The following is a 20,622-nucleotide window of genomic DNA, read 5'->3' as shown; positions in this document are numbered from 1 at the left end:
GCCATTGTCTTATCTCTTTAGATCTTTGACCAAAACAAGTATTTTTTTCCTTTGTAGGTAGAGTTGTTGTCTAAGATAGTCCCTGTAGGGGAGTTGATACAATAAATAGTAAAGAAATAAAAATTTTAAATTGAGATTGTTTTACACGAAGTACCTTGTTGATATCCATTTTAAAAATAATTTGAATATGAGGACTAAGCACTATAGTTTATTGAGAGCTATTTTGCTGTGATGTACCAACTCTCCTGTATGTTTGTAGCTTCTGCCTGCTGGCTGCCAGCTGTTGAGCTCTCAACAGGTTTTGCTGGCTTGCTGCAGGATTTACTGTAGATACTGGGTAGCCGTACAGGTAACTGTTCAAACCTTGGTAGATAGATAAATAGACAGATAGATAGATAAGAGATACTTGGTTGCCGTACAGGTAACTGTTCAAACCTTGGTAGATTGATAAATAGACAGATAGATAGATAGATAAGAGATAGTGGGTTGCCATACAGGTAGCTGTTCAAACCTACATGGACAAGCAAAGTTACAATTTAAAATATATCTTTATAGGGGTGAGAATACAGTAACCCTGTATACACATAACCAGTAATAAACTTCAAAATAAATACTTTTGCTGGCTGACAGCATAATTTACTGGAGATACTGGGTAGCCGTACAGGTAACTGTTCACACCTTGGTAGATAGATAGATAGATAGTACATGGACAAGCAAGGTTACAATTAAAGTATATCTTTCTAGGGGTGAGAATACAGTAACCCCTGCTACACATAACCAGTAATAAACTGGAGATACTTGGTAGCCCTACAGGTAGTTGTTCAGACCTGGGAAAGATAGATAGATAGATAGAACTTTAAAATCCAGCTGGATGTCTAAACCTGTTCCTAACCAGACACTAGACAGTCAATCTTTTCTAAATCTTTTATTTGTACACAAGTGGTTTTAAATTTGAGGCTTATGCGCGGCTGACGAGCCCTTGTTAAAGTTTATAAACTTGAACTAGCGTTCCTATATTTTATATTAATATTAATAGTTTTTTGTTGAAAAATTGTAAAAATATTACCTCCTGCTAGTGGATTTGAATACAAGTTCTGATATCTTTGATAATATTGTTCATATGCTTGTAACTTTTCAATATTCTGCTCATACGCCTTGACATTTTAAGAATTTAATTAAATAGGTGCTTAGTTCTATTGAAGAATAGTTTGAAAAAAAACAAGCATAAGATTTTTAAAATATGTTTTTCTGATATTTTGAAATAGCTGAATTTACGACTAGTTACTTTTCAGTTTAGTACACTAGTCCCCAAAGTTTTATAATAACGTTTTCTTACTCGTTGACTTAACAACTTTTGGGACCTAAATTAATATAAAAATGTTAAATTTCTTAAATTCCTGTAGTTTACTAAGATTTTGTTCATATTGTTGAAGTTTTATTAATCTTTGTTCGTATTCCTCTAGTTTTTGAGAGATTTCTTGGTACTGCTGGGCCTAAAGAATTATCACATAGGGTACCCAAAGTTATATAAACATTAAACAAGTTCTCTCGTATGTTGACTAGAAACTCTCATAGAAACTAGGTACAACTCTCCATGATAGGGTGAAAAAAATTGAAAAGGCGGCTTTGTCTTTTTGAGTTCTCAATGTTTGACGTTTCCGTCTTTTTTGTGCCAAATCGTTTAGGTTTGAGTTAGAAACGTGGCAAAGGTTTACTTTTCCCATCAAAAACTCGAGTTAACCCTTACAGATCGGGCCCCGATTCCCACCTTAATAGATCGAGGGGGGGGGGGGGCTTATTTGACCCCCCCTCTATCTCGGCTCCTGTTACAGTTAAAGACATAAAAAAAAAATTTCTGGTGGTTCATGTGCATATTTAGAGAAAATTACTTTTTCTAGTCATAGCGGTCAGACCGCTCCTTAGCCGTTTTTTAGCGGCCAGCCGCTAAATATTAAAACAGCTGTAGAGCGGCCAATTTTAAAGCTAGGATCACCAAATTTTAGGTGGAACTTTTATTTTTATAATTTTATCAATATGAACCCCCCCCCCCCCCCCGGATCTATAAGGGTTAATAGGAGGATGTATCTTCAAGATTTCAATTACTTAAGATGGTTTGATATTTTCATGGTAAAACAAACCTGTCTTAGTTAGTAATAAAATATGTACTCTCCTGATAGAGCAAAAGTCTCGACTCGGGCTAGGTCCGAGCTGTAGTGCTCTAGAAAGGTAAGTAGATTTACAATTCTATATTGTTTTCTCGTTGAGTATGAATTAGATTAAACAAAAACTAAAATTTGAACCAAAACTTTAGGGTTTATATTAAAAATTGTGAGAGATTATTTTTTTCTTTACATTTTTAAATTGCTACCTGTTGGGTATTTCTAATTTGGGAGTCTCTGTCGTTCTCCAAAACTTCTAGGGCTTGCTGAGTTTTCTGTAAAAATTATTTGTATATGTATGTGCCTCCTGAATCGAATATTTTCCTTAAAAAAATTACCACCCCGGCCCTACTGATAAACAGCATAGAACCCACCATAAAACAAACCACAAGCTTTTCTGAAAATTTTAATTGATTAGTCAAGCCATTCAGAAGATCTTATTGGTCATAAAAAATGTAATCATAATCAGGGAAGAAGGGTACATTTGGTCCCAAAGTTTTATAATGATGTCTTCTTATTCGTTGACTCGACAACTTTGGGGACATGTATTGAACTTTGATTTGTTAGTTGATTTAGTTTCAACCACTAATTGTTATCTACAGAAAGGGTAATTTTGTGTATCATCATTGAGAATGTACATCAATTTATCGGCCATTGTCTTATCCCTTAGATCCCTGTTTTTTTCATACCTGAATTTTTTCTAATCCCTCCAGTCTCTTGTTAATCATTTCTTGTTGGCGATTCAAATTTTTTTGATACTCAATAAGATCAAAAACATTGGAGTTTAAATTTGCAGGGGACATTACCGGTTGTCTGCAATATTTGAGTCAATACAAACTTTGATTGTACGACCTTTGTCTGTTTGTAGTTTCATGTATCGTTATTCGCTGGATTAGAACCGGTTCTATGCCAGAATAAAAATAATGTATCATATTTTACACAATTTTTCCCCAAAAAATAATATACAAACCATTAAATTAATATATTTTTTATTTTAAAATCTATTATTTTTTATGTTACATTCCGCGGCAAACTGACTATAATACTTTTTATTAACCTCTAAATTTTTAATCCTAATTCACATACAATTATTGCATAGTAGGATCGTTATTAATAGTTATTTCTTGCATCGTATTATAAACGGATTTCCGCGGATATAGAATGTACAATTAAAAGATTAAAACTGGTTTTAATCTTTTGATCAGGAAGGCCTACCGCAAGGCGGCCCTGGTACATCATCCGGACAGACACTCCAGCAAACATGAAATGTTGAAGGCCTACCATGAACGCAGGTTTAAGGATATTGGTGAAGCTTATGGTGTGCTGAGTGACGAGGCTAAACGTCTGCTGTACGACAAAGGACTATTGAACAAAAGTATCCCCACCCCATCACCTGCGCAACCAATGCCGCACTTCACTAACATCTCCAATGTTGCCATGCAGAACGCGGCATTCTGGGCATCTGTCGTACAACAACAGCGGCAGGGCCTTGCCGGAACAGGACTAGCCGGCGCCCGTCCAGGAACCGCCTCAGCCGCTGGACTAGCCGGTCTTGCAGGCGGTAGAGCAAGCGCGGCCGCAGGTTTGGCTGGCGCCTCGCCTTTTGCCTTCTTCATGTTGTTCTATTGTGAATATGTCATTCTTGGAAATATTGTTAAACTTTATACTTTCTGTATACTTAAAAATTTAAAAACCCAATAAATAATTAAACCTTAATCTTTTGATTGTACATTTTTATATTCGTAGAAAGCTGGATATAATACGATGCTAGACATAGTTTTTTCTATGGATGAGAACCGGTTCCTATCCATCGGATTCGAATGAATACGAGAAAATATATTATAATATTATGTTTATGGAAATAAAACGAAGTAGAAGGTTTTGTCGTATTTTCACAGTAGCTTTTCTAGCCTCTGTGGGGGGCTCTAACCCTGCGGGGCCATATTTCTAACCCGACACTCCATTGTTCTAATTTTCTTTATTTGCTGTATTTCTATTGACTAAAATTCCTTATTAATGAAGAAGGATTTTGTGCAAACAGATTGTTACTTCCATATTCTGGTGCTCGCTGGAAATTTAGGATTGGCGGATTTTGTTGGCCACCTGAACAATAAAATTGATAGTTTTAATTATAATTGTTTTTTTAAAATGATATGTAATCTTAGGAGTGTACCAACTCTATAAGCAGAAGCTCTTTATAATGCCTTAAAAAAATGACGTCATACAACACAAATGTCCAATGATTGGCCAGTATACATTGTAATTGACCAATGGTAGGCCAGTATGACGTCATTTTTTATACAAACTATAAAAAAACTAATACCAAAAAAGTTCATAAAGTTCAATATGTTGCTATTTGATCATAAAAATACTATATTTATTATGTTTGACTTTCAAATTATTTTTCCTTTGATTTTAAGGATGTTGTTATTCTTGTTTTTATTCTTCTTACCTGATAATTGCTGGTTTTGAAACAACATTTGAGGAACCGGGTTTCCAAACATCTAACATTATTTTTTTTTCTTTCATAAATGTAACAAAATCTTATTAGCAAAAAAATATACATACAGTTGAGTTTTATGTTTTTACATCAATAAAAAAACCCTAAACCTCTCCAAAGGATAAAAATAGATATTCCCAAGGACCTCCAATTCTTTTTATTTTGGAGGTAAAGTAAAATTGCTCACAAATTGCATCAAATTTCCCTCCGCAAACAATTTTTTTTATTGGGGGGGGGGGGGGGTGGGGGGGTTGTAGGCATTATTCTGTCAATATTTCTTCTCTGTGTTATTTTTGGAGGGGGAAATACACAAGTTTTGAGTGTGAAACGACCGACAATTTATTACAATATAGTTTTTTTATGAAATCGGGGGAAAATCTATTATAATTGAAAAATATGCCGAATTCATATACATATATCAACTATGAAATGACTTTTAGGATTCTTAGGTAAAGTCTTTTATATTATGGTTACAAATATAAAATTTAAAAAAAAAGAAATTCCTGGCTAGTTGGATTCTGGACAGGTACAATTGGCGGTCTTCCTGGATAGCTACTAGACCCTGCTCATGGACAGACATTTAAATTGATATACTTTTAAATTTAGTTGTCTCTAAGTGCTATTCTTCAGAGAGAGTGAGTACAATCGGATGTTTATTACACGAGTCCCCAAATTTCTTATTTGTTGTCTAAACGACTTTGGGGGCTTTAGGGAATTTTGAATGGTTCATTAGGTTGAATGTTTAAACGTTTCAACCACTAATTTCAATCTCTAGAAGGAGTAATTTTGTGTTTTATCATTGGGGATGAACATAAATCTATTGTCTTATCCCTCTAGATCCCAGGAACTGAATAGCCTGCATTAAACAATAACAAAAAAATGATTTTAGGGCAAAAAAGGTCTTTATAATAAAGTGTTCCTATAATAAAGCCAAACTAAATTAAATCAATATATACAAATTATCGATCTCTGTCCCTGGTCCAACAGACGGTGGGATCTGAAAACTTGGATTTCCATCAGGATAACTCTGGCTCTGTCCATGAAAGTTCTGAAACCTGTTGGGATAATTGTTTGATCCACTTGTTGTCGGGTATCTGCTGGGATTTGAAGGATATCTAGAGTGATAGATATATCGTTCGATAGACAGACAGAGTGACAGATAGATAGTTAGACATACAGAAAAATAGAAAGATAATAGATGGATTAATATTTTGTTAGATATACAGATAAATAGATAGTTAGACAGACTGACTGATAGATGGATGGTAAGCCAGACAGACAGATAGATACAAAAATTGTATTTTATACCTGTTTGTTGGTCTATAATTAGTTTGCTGTTGAATTCTTGGAGATTCATTTGTTAGACATTTAGATAGATAGATAGACATACAAAAAGACATACAGATAGAGGGGTAGATATATAGATAGACAAGTTTTGCTACCTGGATGGTGGTCTAATATTAGTTTGCTAGTGAATTCCTGGTGAAGGAAGTTCATTTGTTAGACATTTAGATAGATAGATAGACAAACAAAAAGACAGACATAAAGATCGATAGACAGATAGACAAGTTTTGCTACCTGGATGGTGGTCTAGAATTAGTTTGCTGTTGAATTCCTGGTGAAGGAAGTTCATTTGTTAGACATTTAGATAGATAGATAGACATACAAAAAGACAGACAGATAGAGGGATAGATAGATAGATAGACAAGTTTTGCTACCTAGATGGTGGTATATAATTAGTTTGCTGTTGAATTCCTGGTGAAGGAAATCCATTTGTTAGACATTTAGATAGATAGATAGACATACAAAAAGATAGACAGACACATAGATAGATAGATAGATAGATAGATAGACAAGTTTTGCTACCTGGATGGTGGTCTATAATTAGTTTGTTGTTGAATGCCTGGTGAAGGAAATCCATTTGTAGGTGATTTTTTACTAAAAAATAGAATAGTTAACATTATTAATTAATTAAGAATAAAATAAGCCGTGCTTGTACTCAAGGACGTCCCAGCTTTTTATTTTGGTGGGGTAAATTGAGGGTTTTTAATGTAATGTATTTCCAAAAATTCTTTACAAGATTCTGTGTAAAATTAAATTATAATTTAAAATAAGTGACTCATTCCGTGAATGTTAAAAATTAAGCTCTATATAGTGCTTACAAAAATTGAAATCATATTTGAATAGTTCATTATTTTATTAAGACGCAACTCGGGATTTTTTATTTTAAAGTATCTTCTTTTCTATAAGAACTTTTGGCCGAAAAATCCCTTATTACGTCATATTAGAATAATGAACTATTATGATATGACGTCATTTTTTATTGGCACTATAAAAAGCTTCTTAAAAATGGCTTACTTTGAATTGACTAAGTTCTGTAGAAAACGTTGATACTGATTATTCACAAGATTTTGTTGTTCACTTTTCTTATCTAAATTATATATATATATTGATAGATAGATACTGATCATGCATTCACAATAATTTGTTGTTCAGTTTTCTTATCTACATAAAAATAGATTGATAGATAGACAGATAGATAGATACATAGATACTGGTTATTCACAAGATTTTTTTGTTCACTTTTCTTAACTACATAAAATAAATAGATAGATGTATAGATATATAGACAGATAGATAGATAGATACTGATCATTCACAATAATTAGTTGTTCAGTTTTCTACATAAAAGTTACTGATTCACAAAATTACCCCTTCTGTATATTACAATTAGTGGTTAGAACGTTTGGACATTTAACTTAATGCACCAAATAATCACAATTTAATAAGATTTCCCAAAGTTTTTAAACCAACAAATAAGAATAAGCTTTTGTAAAACTTTGGGGACTAGTGTCCCCTCCCTTCCTGCATATTCGGTGAAGAAAAAAGACCTGTATTTTCTGATGGTTTGAAGGAGAAACTTTGTAGGTTCAGTGGTTTCTCATATTTCCCATTGAATGGATCAAAATAGTCTTTCTCGTCTAACACAAGAAAAGTATTTTATCGCATAGTATTATTGACAGTTTTCCGCGGTTATTAAAATGAAAAATTATAAGATCAAAATCAGTTTTATTAAACCCACAGTGGGATCCAGTGGGACATCCAAAAAATTTAAAATTGACTTTTATCTATCCTAGGAATTAATAATGGCTGTAAGTAGACAGCAAGAAAAGAAATTTTTAAAAAATATTCATTTTTGGCGGATTTATGCCATTTTTAAAAAAGGTAGTGAAAAATTTCTTTTCAGTTTTGATGATTTTCCAGATTTTTTTACACAATTTTTTCAAAGCAACAAAAAATACATTTATGTTCATCTTATGAAAATAATTTTTGATTGAGGTACTTTTCAGATACCTGTACCAATGTCTAATTAAAGAAAAATTAAAAAAAATATTTTTTTGGTGGTGTAAATTGACATTTTGTGAGAAAATTTCACCAAAAATATTAAGATTTTTAACCCCAAAAAATCAGTTTTCTCCATTTTACCCAAAAACGGCCAAGATGCCCCGGGTTTTGCAATAATAATATTAATATGCAACATGTATTGTGTTTAAAACAGTTTTCATAACCTGGGGCCTCCCGGCCGTTTTTGAGTAATTGAGCATTTTACATTGCATGGTTTGAACAATTTCGTTCTTATTAATTTGAAATTTTCCCTCGTTAGAGGGGGAAGGAGTCATTTTAGAGCCCAAAGTCATCTCTGCAATGTTTTCTAACTTTTTGAGGCGGAACTTTCTTTACTTATGCATTATTTGCCTCCGGCCAACCGTTTCGCCGTTATTTGCCGCCGTAGGTGTGATTTTTAACGATTTTTGCCGTTCTCGCGGTTTTAATGGACATTTAAGGGAACAAGGAGTCCTTAAAAAAAGATGACTTATAAATACTTTTATTTTAGCAATTAAATTTGCTAAATTTCATGTGTTATGAAAAAAATTGTATTTTTAACTGGTTTTGGTTCAGCAGAAATTCAAATTCGGGGATTAATTATAATATTGCAAAAACATTATATATGCGTCTGAGAGAGAGAGAGAAATATACGTTTGAGAGAGAATATAATATAAGCAATTATGTTTATATTCTTATACAAACTTTAAATGAAGATAGCTAGACTTAGAATAAAGGTATTAACACAAAATCAAAAGTGTTTTGAAAATTATGTTATTGTTGTTTATATCTGTAAAAAAAAACATTAGAAAACATGCCTTATTAGTGTCCTATTTTACTTATACTGGACCTACCTAAAAATGCCGGGACTCGAACTGGGTGCACCTGACGCTATATTCATGTTCACAAACATTGTTTGCATTGAAGAAATATTTACATAGACGTTTATTTTGTTAAAATATTCCTATCCTAACTAAAGTTATGAAGGTTTATAGATTTTTTAAAAATAGGGTAGCTTCGCTCCTCCAAAACCGCCAGACGTACTTACCAAATGCACATTAGAAGTTAACAGGAGCAAAATTTATGTTATTTTTGAGTTAAAGCAAAAGAAATTACATCATTTCGTCAAATACAAGCTATTTTATTGATGTTTACTTTTGTCTACCCTTAATGTCCCGTTTTTTGGCAAAAGATCCCACTGTGAAACCCAAGGGGCCGAAGGGCCGGGCTAACATCCCCAATAATTACAACCAAAACTACCACTTCTGTAGATTAAAATTAGTGGTTGAAACGTTTGGACACTGAACTTAATGTACCAACTCATCAAAATTTAATAAAAGTTCCCAAAGTTGTTATGCCAAGATTTTGGGAACTAGTGTAATAAACAGTTTAATGTCCCCTCCCTGCCTGAGTTTTACCTGAATTTTGTTGATTATAAGATGGTTGATCATAATCATTATAGGGATTAAATAGATTTTCTTCCTCACTGCTCCCTATATAATTAAACAATAGTTATTACATCGTATTATAGACAGTTTTCCACAGGTAATAAAATCCCCCCAAAAGTATTTCCAACAGGAAAACATCATAGAAATATAACAATAAACTGGTGGAGGTAACTTCTCCCCGACAAATATGTGATCAAATTATCGATAAAAGTTTCAACGTATTTATAGTTTCCCGCGAATAATAAAACGATAAATTATAAGATTATTTCTGGTTTTGCTAGCCCAGAGGTGCCTAAGACTCAGACTTATAAAACTGGTATTAATCTTATTATTTTTCATTTTAATATTCGTAGAAAACTGTTTATAATACGATAAAATACATGATTTTTTAATATGGCTGAGAACTGCAGTTCTAATTCAGCGGATATTAATCTGTTAATTTCTGTTGATTAAATAAAATTTTACCTGAAATATCAAAAGGCGGAGAAGTGAATGTTTGCGGATTTATTGGTCTTCCATTAGATGTAAAATATGGATTGAAATTTCCATTATCTTGAGATCCTAAAAAGTTATGTCCTAAGAATGTGAATTAAATATAATGGTGGTTACGCCCATACATGACTCTAGGGGCACTAGAGGGAGGGGAAAGTTGACCCTCCACTTTACATTTAAGTTTAAAAAAATCAATTTAAAGGGGCTATTGTTAATGTTACTTGTATATAAGGATTAAAAGCAATAAAAGATAAAAAAACATATTTTCAGGAACAGAAAAATAAATCCCCACAATAGTTTAGATATACAAATATAATAATACAAGGATGGCAGACTCCATAAAAGCGAAGCTCTGAAACGGCAGGACAAACGAACATTATTACTTGTAAAGTTTCAGAACTGAATAAGCAAAATATAAATGAATAAGAGAAACCAAAAAAATAAATAAGTTTGATGCAAAACTTCTTATAAACAGGATACTGTTTAGGGATATCCTAAATCGTACCTAATTGTTAAAGGAATCATCATGCAAAGTTTGAAATCGATAGGACAATTATAACCTGTTTAAGTTAATGTCTAGAGCTATATGTTACTGATGCACGGACAGGCCGACCTTAATTATAGAAAATCTTCGCTTAAAAATCAAATATGATATTTATACCTTGATTAATTTTCTCTTCTTTTTTCAATGATGATATCAGTTGAGGTAATTTCATCAATAGTTTATCTAAATTTTAAGAATATATTAATAAATACTGTCAGGGACATGCAAGCTTTTAATTTTTAGAGGGATTAAATGAGGAGTTTCAAAGGTTTATGGGGGATAATCTAATGTATTTTTAAAATTTTGAGGGGGACAAATGATGGATTTCAAAGTTTTTGGAGGGCAATTGACCCTTAAAACCAACTCTTGGACGTCCATAAATACTGTAATTGTTTAAATATATGAACTAAATACTGTAATAGTTATCTATCGCAACGTATTATCGACAAATTTCCGCAGATGTCAAAATTAAATAAAAATATAAGGCTAACAAGACTGGCATTAATTCTATAATTGTCTGTAATACTATGCTGTACATGATTGTTTAGAATTGCTTAGAACCAGTTCGAATACAGCAGATATTAATCGGTAAAAAATGTATTTTAAAAAATAATTTACCTAGATTTGGTGCATTGTCTAGGTTTGTCTTTTGCTAAAATAACAAACATAAATTATTAGATGTATATTTTTAAAAAAACTAGTGGCTTCATCAATAGCATTAAAGTGCTTCGTTTATTTTGAGAAAAAGGAAAGGGACGGCGGAAAATGTCATGTGTGACGTCATAAAAATACTTCTAAAAAGAAAGGATGAGATTAAACGTGGGAAAAGAGTCCCCTGAAAATGAGATGGATAATAGATGGGCTCGGCAGCCGCGACAAAGCCTAAAATTTAAACCAGTTTGAATGCTTTCAACTTTTTATTGAAAGGATGTATTGTCATATTTAAGTAAGGTTTATACTGCCATACGATTTTTAAAATTGTTAAAAGATAGATTGCCATATTTAGATTTTTAAAATTTTTGAATTTTTATTTTTCTTGGCTTACAGGCGACTGGTGCGTGGCTGCCGAGCCCTGATAAAAATATACATAAAGTGAATACAGGAAATATTAACTTACAGAATCGCTGTATATTTCTGTAGCAATGTCCTGAAAAAAAAATACAGTAAAATGGTTAGGTCAATTGGAGGAAGAAAAATTATCCTCCTCAATGTAAAAATTTTGACAACACTCACGTGTTTTTCAAAACAAAAAAGTTGTAGAGCAGATGTTAAGTTGTCACAAAATAATAAAGGGAAATCAAGAGAAAAAATCAAAGAAAAATTACAAATCCTCTAATAAAAATATGTGTTTTTGTCTCTTGAAGTACGAAAGCAGCCGAGTTAACACCATCTTCACAGTTTTGTGGACGGAAAGACATATATACATAGAAAATCATAGAGTAACTAAAAATCTCACATCAAGATTAGTTCTTGCTGTGACCTCCTATGAATCTGTCTATATCAAATAGCAGCCGAGAACATAACATTTTCCACATAATTTTACGAATTGACGGACAGATAGACAAACATATTGTATCATAGAGTAGCTTCGCTACTCAAAAATCTTACATCAAGATTAGTTCTGGCTGTGGCTTCTTCTGAATCAAATTCTGGCGATTCTGTTGTTGTTGTTGTGCCTAATTAAAATTTTAATGAATAAAATAAACCTTTAAAAAATCTTTACCTTCTTTATTAGTTACATTCATCCCTATCATTACAGACAAACAACTCTTTAATTGCAAGAACTTTGTCTGGAAATCTAATTATTGCATAGTTATTTAATGCAACTTTTTGTGAGCCAATGTTTAACGCTCACTACTTTTATAAAAAAAAAAGGTAGGATATAGTCCCTTTTGTGGCAACGCCCCTTAAGAGGCGATTCGTTGTATTTTTATAATGGCTTTTGATAGGTTATTTTAGTTTAGGTTAGGTTATATTGGGTATTGTGTCAAACGCCTTAGTACAAAATTTTAAGAAGCGCTGGAAAGTATCATGCATGACGGCAGAAAAATACGTCCAAATAAATCTTTTTAGGTTTTTCCTTTCCTACTTCTCCACTCATCCCTCCTTTTTAAACGTATTTTTATGACGTCACATATGACACTTTCCAGTGCTTCATTTAAAAACCTTACCATACAAAAAGTTATTGATAATCTCATCCTTATCCATTTTCACTTGTCTATCAGATCTCTTCTGCCTGTTCAACAACACATTTCTGGTCACAGGATATTTATTTCCAGGGATCTATAGTGATAAGACAATGGCCGATAATTTGATGTACATAAATTTACCCCGTCTGTGGATTACAATTAGTAGTTAAAACGTTTGGACATTCAACTTGATGAATCAATCAATCACAATTAAACGAATAAGATAAACGTTAATATAAAACTTTGGGGACTAATAACTAAATAGCCCATTGTCCACTCCCTCCCTGGATATTCGTGCCGGCCAGGTTTCTCTGGAGGACTGCGGGGGTGTCCAGGAATCTTGGAGGTTGTGGCATATCAGGTTGCTGGCGTCCAGGATTCAGAACCACATTTCTCATTTCAACGTTGGCTGCCTTGTTTTGTGGCCTAAGCAAAAGGAATAATATTTATTATTATGTCGCTCTTATATACTCCAGTAACAGGGTGTCTGTATGTCTATCTGTGTGTCTGTATCGAAATATCTAGCTAACCTTTCTGCTTTATGACTCTCCTTTGTAAACTTTTTATGGGTCCCGGGAAGGTTTTTAAACATCTATTTAAAAATGTTATAATCACAGCTAGTACCAAAATAATGTATTATAATTTTTTATTTAAATTTCTTTATTATTATTTTTTACTTAAACCATGTAAAATATTTAAAATTTCTTACCAAGAAAACAAAAAATGAAAATAAAAGCATACCCTTGTTTATTATTGATAATATTTATGACTAGAGTTCTTTTTGGTTTCTTTCCATCTACATCTTCGTGTAAGTGTTGTTTTTCATGCTCATACTTCACTAAAATAGTTCAAGTAACTAATGGTATTAAAGTTACAGAATATTTAAGCAACTTAAAGTACCTAATAAAAATGACGTCATGGTATACAAATGACCAATAAAAGGCAAAAATACATTTAAATTGACCTATGGTAACTGTATACTGGCCTCTCATTGGTCATTTTTATTGTATGACATCATTTTTTATTATGCACTATAAGCTGCTTCTAGAATATTGGATTAGCCCTTAGAGTATTTAAGTGTATTTTTTTGTCTTATAATCTTTTAAAACCTGCAATTAATCTTAAACCAGAGAGCAAGGGGACATTGGACTGTAAATTATATTAGTACCCAAAGTTTTATGAACACGATATCCCATTTGTTGGCTTTAAAAAAATGTCACTAAAGAATAGCAAAACTAGTTTTAACCTTATAATTCTTCATTTTAATATCCACGGAAAGCTGTCTATAATACGATGCGATAAATATTACTATTACCGAGGAATGGGCTGGCAACACTGTTTCCGGGATTCCTCCATCTTGGCGGGTTTCTTCCATGGTTGCCATAATGACCGGGTCGGAATGAAACCGGTTTTGCACCGGCTGAATGATGGGACGCTGGCCTGTAACGCCGATGTCCGGCCCCTCCGGCGGAAGGACGTCTTTTATGGTCGTCTTTGTATTGCTGGAGTAAGAAAATTACAAAAAAAAATATAATAAAAAATATTAATTTCTTTCTTTATTTCAGAGAAATAGCATAAGAAAGGAAAAGTACGTACAATATATAGAGAGACAGAGAAACCAGAGATCTAAAGGGAGAAGACAATGGCCTTTAAATTTATATGAATCCCCAATGATGATACATTTAATTATCCCTTTTGTAGATTACAATTAGAGGTTGAAACGTTTGGACACTCAACTTAATGAACCAATAAATCAAAATTCAATAAAAGTCCCCAATGTTGTTAAGTCAACGAATAAGAAAGCGGCATTGTAAGAATTTGGGGACTAGTGTAATAAACAGCCCAATGTACCCTTCCTCCCTGTATAAAAACAGATACACAGACCATTAAGATAGTTAAAGATATATGAAAACATATTTACAAATACATGCATAAAGATAGCAAAAAGATGGAAAAAATATAAACAGAAATCAAGATAGCCAGAAAGATATAATTATGAACTGACATCAAGATAGTAAGAGATAAATCAATTCAGGTAAATAGACAGAAAAGAAAGAAATATTTATAAACAATGATTTTGAATGATACATAGAAACATATAAAAAGCAAACCTGGTGTGGAATAAGACTAGGAAACAAGGGATCCTCAAATTCATAATCATAATCTGAAATTTTATTATACTAAGTGTGAATTTTCATTTTTAACTAAATTTTAAATATACATTGGTTAGTTCAGAAAGAAAGAAGATGTTATATAGCTGTTGATTGCATCGTATTATAGACAATTTTCCGCGGATGGTAAAGTTAAAAAAATATAGATTAATTCAGCTTTGTTATCTTCAAGGGACCGCTTATGATATTACAATCTTATTGCTCGTAAAAATTGTCTATAATACAATACAATACATGATATTTCAGTTTGGCTCCGAACCGGTAGTAAACCAGCGGAAATTAAACAAATTCAAAGCCAAACTAGAAAAATGAAATATTGAGATGATTCTGAAATATGCAACTGAATATAAAACTTTTACAAAACTACAGCTACTAAATGATAAATGAAGTTGATTTTAGTTTAGAAGTAACTAGCGGCTACGCCCCTAGAGGCTTCAAGGGACACCAATGTTTTCTAAGAACGATTTCTTTTCTAAGAGTTGTGGTACTCTACCCCCCAAAAAGCTACAAATATTCTATGGACTCATGCGAAACATTACTATAAAGGAGAACCATATCGGTTCGTAGGTTAGCGAGATCCTTTGCTAAAAGTATACACAGACGGATGGATACATTGACATCCTGTTACTATGATCAACTTGATTTTTATCATACAGATTTCAGATACATCTCATTTTTTGAATATTTTTGTATATTATTTACAATTTCAGTTTATCCATCACCTTTAAAAGACAGAATATGGAAGACAAAAACATGCTACAGTTAAATTACAAAAATCCTTAGAATTTTAAATGCTAATACATATTTTTAAAATGGTTAATGATTGAATTTAATGGTTAAAGTTACCTCATGAAGTATATCATTTAATTAAAGATAACACCCTTTAAATTTTTATTATGAGCTATCTAAAATAGAAGGCACTTTCAAAATGAACCTTAAAGGAAACCTGCAAAAAATTCACCAATCTAACTGCTGAAAAACTGCCACAAGTAGACCCAATACCCCAACTTAGAAGACTCCAGCAAAGATAGAATAGTTGTAGCCATTCAAAAATGACAAATTAGGTAGATTAAACTTTTCAAAGGTTTTCCAGCACTACCTCAGCTAGAAGCAAAATAATAAACTTATTTTATTTCTTGCAGGCTTCCTTTCATGAAATATTTTTAAAAAGCTATATCATACAGTGGAAGACAACAAATGATAGAAAAGAGAAGAAGAAAGTCATAGTCAAATAAATATTTGTATATACACACTACATTACATTACCAACAGCTAAGCCTTTTGGCCTCTAGGGGCACTTGAAGAGGAGGGTGTTGAATTTGATACCCAATTCTTTATTTTATATTTAAAAATAAAAAGTAAAAAAAATGTTAAACCTTCACAGGACCTATGAAAAGCTACCCTGTAAATGAGAACCATAACAGTTCAGAGGTTAGTGAGATCCTTAGGTACAGACAGACAGACTTACTTTATTATAACGATTTGATTTCAAGATTTGGTTCAATTTAACGTTTATGAGGAGTTTAACTTGAACATCAATTTAAACAAACAACATAATAAATAGAAATTAGTTCACTTTTTTATTATTAAATTCAATAAATGCTGTAAATTTTGTAAATAAGTATGTCAAGAGTTTACTCAATTCAAAATCTAAATATCTTTCACTTTTTGTAGAGTTTTTAAAATTTAAAGAATTGTTAGCATCTATTGACCTTTTAGTCCTAGGCCTTGTTCTAATGTGTAGGGTATCAGTATCCAATCCATTCTGGTAAAAATCTCTAACTCCAGCTATTAATCCAGAGATTCCATGCCTGGTGGGATGACCATCAGAATCAGTATCACCATCTTGTCCATGATGTCCATGGTGCCCGTGATGTCCATGACCGTTACGCGTTGCAGCCGTACCGTCTCCAGTTTCTGTAAACGCTGCAAAGAAAAATCCAGGAATGAGTAAGGCCAGTGGGGCTATGGCCAGTTGGGGGACACCAGCTGCTACCATGGATAGGGCTGCCATGGGAACCGCAAACATCATATTGGCCATCATGTGCTGTCTTGTCTCCATAGGCAGGTCGTGAATGGTGTCAATCATAGCTGATATTGGATCTTTATCTACTGTTTCTTTATCATCCTCAATAACGACAGCTTTAGTAGATTTGGATGTTGTAGTTTTCTGATCATTAACATTTCTAATTAGGTTGGTTGTATTAGAGTCCAAATAAGGAAACAGCTCAGTAAGTTTATTTTTGTACATATCATAATCACTTGTTTTAATCAGAGATCCATCCGGTTTAATCAGAGGATTACCATCAGGTCCTAGAGGAATTAAGTGGGGCGGTATGGTACCACCGGGGGGTAGTTTTAGATCCTGTATAAGATTAACATTAGTCTTGGGTTTATTATCAGCAGCAAGTGCTAGAACTTGAAGGTCATCAAGTAAAATATCCACAACCTTACTGGGTTTACTTTTAGTCTTTTGTCTGGAAGGATTATACATATTCATCATGGCATGCTTATTGTGCTGGGTTTTAATTGGGAAAAGCTTTTGCTTTATCCGCTTTAATTTATTCCTACCTTGGTCAGTGGAGTTCAGCAGTTGGATGAGATCTTTTAGTGAATCCACAACCTCTCTTATTTCAGATCCACCCACAGCTAGATCATCCCCAGGATTTAGTTCACTATTGGGAATATTGGCAGCTCTTCTAAGAGCACTGGGAAAACTATTTAAATTCAACGGATTTGGTCTTACATCAGTTGGGCCTAACTTATCCTCCAAGTCTTGAGGGGTCAGAATAGGTCGTGGTGCAGGAACCCTAATCTTTTGACGCTTCCGTGATGGACTTAATTCTTCAGAACTAGATCTACGAGTCGCGGATTCACTATTCCTATCCTCTTCGGAATAAAAATCACTGACAAATTTATCCGCAATGCCTCTGTTGGGCAACTCAAATACATAATCAATAATATCATCATAGTAATCCTCCATATTGTCATAATAGTCAGATGTATCATTAGATGCATCTTTGTTAGTGGTGAAGGGAATGCGATCCCCATTAGCATTCTGTACAATAGGATTTACAGGGCCAATAAGAAGTTTAGATGGAGTTGTAGTTGTTTGTCTAAAGGTTGTGGTAACAGGTCTTGTTGTTGTAGCCACTGGTGGTGGTGCATCAGGTCCTGTATTCAGTGTTCATTTTACAATTGTATACCTGAATCCAATAATTGAACACAAACACCCCCATCCCCAGCTCTTTATACTGTAATTAGCAGCTGTGCTCCTAGCACCTTGTAGCTCTGGATTCGATGGAGTAAGAAAAGTAAAAAAATAACCTAAAACCAAACTTAGATAGAAAAATATATAGCCTAAAACCATCCAGAGGTCTATAATAAGCTTCGATAAAGAACTCAATTAGTGCAGTAGTTATAGGAATTGCTACAGACAAAAAAAATCTTACTACTTTGTACAATATAGAGGACATGTCAAATGCAGTCAGAGGGGGATAATGGACATTAAAACTAGATTAATTTGTACGTACTAACAATGTTCAAACCAATTCGCAAATAGGTTTAATCTACATACGAGACAATTTTGTTGATCATAATTAGAGTTACATCAATTTGTCACAGGTTAAAGTGCAAATAAACATTCCTATTGGTCTGGGGGTTGTAGTAGTGGTAGTTCTTCTGGTGGGTGGAAATTCAGGACACCCATCTGTAATACATTTTTTTAAATAGGATTTAGAGTCAGAGAGAGGGGGACAATGGGCTGTTTATTACACTAGTCACCAAAGTTTTATAATAACTTTGGAGACTATTATTGAATTTCGATTAGTTGGTTTATTAGGTTAGGTGTCCAAACGTTTCAACCAACAAATTGTAATCTACAGAAGTGGTGATTTGGTGTTTAATCATTGGGGAGTTACATCAATTTATTGAGCAATGTCTTATCCCTTTAGATCCATGAATTGCCATCCTATTAAAAACCTTGAGTGGTGCAAATGAGATTAAAGTTATCTGGTGTATTGTCCAACCAGTCCTGTTCAAATGAAAATTATACATCACCGTAATTTATAAAATATCAGAGAGAAAGGGAAAAATTGGCTGTTGATTACACTAGTCCTTAAAGTTTTATAATAAAGTTTTCTTATTTGTTGGCTTAACAACTTTGGGGACTTTAATTGTAACTTGATTGGTTGGTTTTTCAACCATTAATTTTAATCTACAGAAGGGGTAATTTTGTGTATAATCATTGGAAATGTACATCAATTTATCGGTCATTGTCTTATCCCTTTAGATCCCTGATTAATATAAATATTTTCATCCCTGAATATTAGGTGGGAGGGGTACACCATCCGGAACAACAAAATTAGCATTGATAGTTTCAGGTATGATCAGGTCCTCGATGGTTAAAGGTTTCTGTGTGACTGGCCCGATTGGACGTCTGTTTGAAGCTTCTATACAACGTGGACCTAGAAAAAATTATATTTTAAAAATTATCTTCAGAGGGCACTTATAATAGTTATAATAGATAGCTTTCCACCGATATTAAAATTAAAAATTAAAAATTAAGATTAAACCAGTATTGTTGGCCCTGAAGAACAAAACTGGTATTAATCTTATGATATATATTTTAATATTCGTGGAAAGTTGTATGTAATTCGATGCAATAAATACATGCTTTTTCTGTATGGCCGAGAAACGGTTCTTATCAAGCTGATATTAATCGGTTTTAAAGCCATACTGAAAAAAGTTTCTATTGTTTAAAAAACGCATATAAAGTGAATCTTTAAAATACGACAATTTAAATGAGTCTATTAAATATTAATATCTTACCATCGCAATAAGTATACTGATTATCATTCTTATTATTTCCATTATGAGAAGTTGAAGTGGATGTTGAAGCAGCTCCTCCGGCCGCTGCAGAAGCAGCTGCAGCCGCCGAACCCTTTCCACCTAAATACAAATATAAAATTTTGAAAAGGAAGCTTTTTCTTGTGCCTATAAAAATGACGTCCTAAAATACAAATGACCAATGATAGGTGAATATGTAGACTATATTACCATTGGCAGGCCAGTATACATTTTAAATGACCAATGGAAGGCCAGATTGGCGTCATTTTTTTATGCACTATAAACAGCTTCTTCAAAAGCTAATTTTTAATTTAAATAAAATTTATAATACATATTGATAGATTGAATATATTGAAGTTTATTTATAGATAGGCTAAAGGAAGCAAAGTAAGTAACTTATTACTCTTTCAGTTATAAATGGAATGTATATTTCTGTAATACTCTTATATTGAGACAATACAGGAATCTAATACAGAGATATGACAATTGATGTACATCCCCAATGGTTGAAACATTTGAACACTTAATTTGATAAACCAAAAATTAAAAAATTCCCTAAAGTTGTTAAGTCAACCAATAAGCAAATGTTATCATTAAACTTTGGGGACTGGTGTAATAAACATTCCAGTATCCTCTACCCCCCCCCCCCCCCCTCCAACCCTACTAATTTTGAGACAATACCTGTTTGTGTAGAAGTAGCTGCGCCAGGTTGACCGCTGGAGGCTGATGATGGCTGACCTGTCAGGCCACCACTTGCTCCACCCTCAAGAAACAGCTGATCACGTGTAGAGAAATCAGCTGATGGACTACCACCAAGAAACCCACCCCCTCCTGTGTTTGTAACAGTGAAATTTTAAAATTAAAAGTTTTTTTAGTGCCTATAAAAA

The 20,622-nt window shown here is 33.1% G+C and overlaps 2 protein-coding genes and 3 long non-coding RNA genes across 5 annotated transcripts; all 5 read right to left on the bottom strand.

Moving 5' to 3' along the window:
* Positions 1–1,361: 1,361 nt before the first annotated feature.
* LOC145332423 (uncharacterized) lies at positions 1,362–2,968 on the bottom strand. Its single transcript, XM_080177420.1, has 3 exons — positions 2,849–2,968; positions 2,369–2,434; positions 1,362–1,493 (listed from the first exon to the last, which is right to left on the bottom strand). The coding sequence occupies exons 1-3, from the start codon at positions 2,960–2,962 to the stop codon at positions 1,362–1,364; spliced, it is 312 nt and encodes a 103-aa protein (XP_080033546.1). The 5' UTR covers positions 2,963–2,968.
* Positions 2,969–7,550: 4,582 nt separating this feature from the next.
* Positions 7,551–10,054, bottom strand: LOC145332335 (uncharacterized). The gene is made up of 3 exons (XR_013884159.1): positions 9,957–10,054; positions 9,462–9,536; positions 7,551–7,640 (listed from the first exon to the last, which is right to left on the bottom strand). It is a non-coding gene; the product is annotated as an uncharacterized LOC145332335 (long non-coding RNA).
* Positions 10,055–10,362: 308 nt separating this feature from the next.
* LOC145332422 (uncharacterized) lies at positions 10,363–12,806 on the bottom strand. The gene is made up of 6 exons (XR_013884176.1): positions 12,699–12,806; positions 12,136–12,203; positions 11,645–11,674; positions 11,146–11,179; positions 10,645–10,710; positions 10,363–10,382 (listed from the first exon to the last, which is right to left on the bottom strand). It is a non-coding gene; the product is annotated as an uncharacterized LOC145332422 (long non-coding RNA).
* Positions 12,807–12,973: 167 nt separating this feature from the next.
* LOC145332421 (uncharacterized) lies at positions 12,974–18,057 on the bottom strand. The gene is made up of 5 exons (XM_080177419.1): positions 17,459–18,057; positions 14,828–14,880; positions 14,032–14,218; positions 13,458–13,554; positions 12,974–13,142 (listed from the first exon to the last, which is right to left on the bottom strand). Exons 1-5 carry the CDS (start codon positions 17,868–17,870, stop codon positions 12,974–12,976), a joined length of 918 nt encoding a protein of 305 aa, XP_080033545.1. The 5' UTR covers positions 17,871–18,057.
* A 1,155-nt stretch (positions 18,058–19,212) lies between these two features.
* On the bottom strand, positions 19,213–20,563 carry LOC145331515 (uncharacterized). The gene is made up of 3 exons (XR_013883769.1): positions 20,417–20,563; positions 19,718–19,837; positions 19,213–19,353 (listed from the first exon to the last, which is right to left on the bottom strand). It is a non-coding gene; the product is annotated as an uncharacterized LOC145331515 (long non-coding RNA).
* Positions 20,564–20,622: the final 59 nt, after the last annotated feature.

Source organism: Acartia tonsa, chromosome 11 (genome assembly GCF_053477335.1).
Source record: "Acartia tonsa isolate MP-2025a chromosome 11, ASM5347733v1, whole genome shotgun sequence".
In the NCBI taxonomy this organism is placed as follows: domain Eukaryota; kingdom Metazoa; phylum Arthropoda; class Copepoda; order Calanoida; family Acartiidae; genus Acartia; species Acartia tonsa.
The sequence above is the reverse complement of the archived record's forward strand: the minus strand, read 5'-3'. Positions and strand labels throughout refer to the sequence as shown.

Excerpts from the sequence above, each read along its gene's own strand:
- LOC145332421 (XM_080177419.1), bottom strand. The coding sequence starts at position 17,870 with ATGGAGGATTACTATGATGATATTATTGATTATGTATTTGAGTTGCCC. Across the intron at positions 14,219-14,827 it reads CTAGTCTTATTCCACACCAG|CAATACAAAGACGACCATAA; the intron begins GTTTGCTTTTTA and ends TTCTTACTCCAG. Across the intron at positions 13,143-13,457 it reads ATTATCAATAATAAACAAGG|GCCACAAAACAAGGCAGCCA; the intron begins GTATGCTTTTAT and ends CCTTTTGCTTAG.
- LOC145332423 (XM_080177420.1), bottom strand. The coding sequence starts at position 2,962 with ATGTCCCCTGCAAATTTAAACTCCAATGTTTTTGATCTTATTGAGTAT. Across the intron at positions 2,435-2,848 it reads AGGGATTAGAAAAAATTCAG|AAAACTCAGCAAGCCCTAGA; the intron begins GTATGAAAAAAA and ends TAATTTTTACAG. Across the intron at positions 1,494-2,368 it reads AAATTAGAAATACCCAACAG|GCCCAGCAGTACCAAGAAAT; the intron begins GTAGCAATTTAA and ends ATAATTCTTTAG.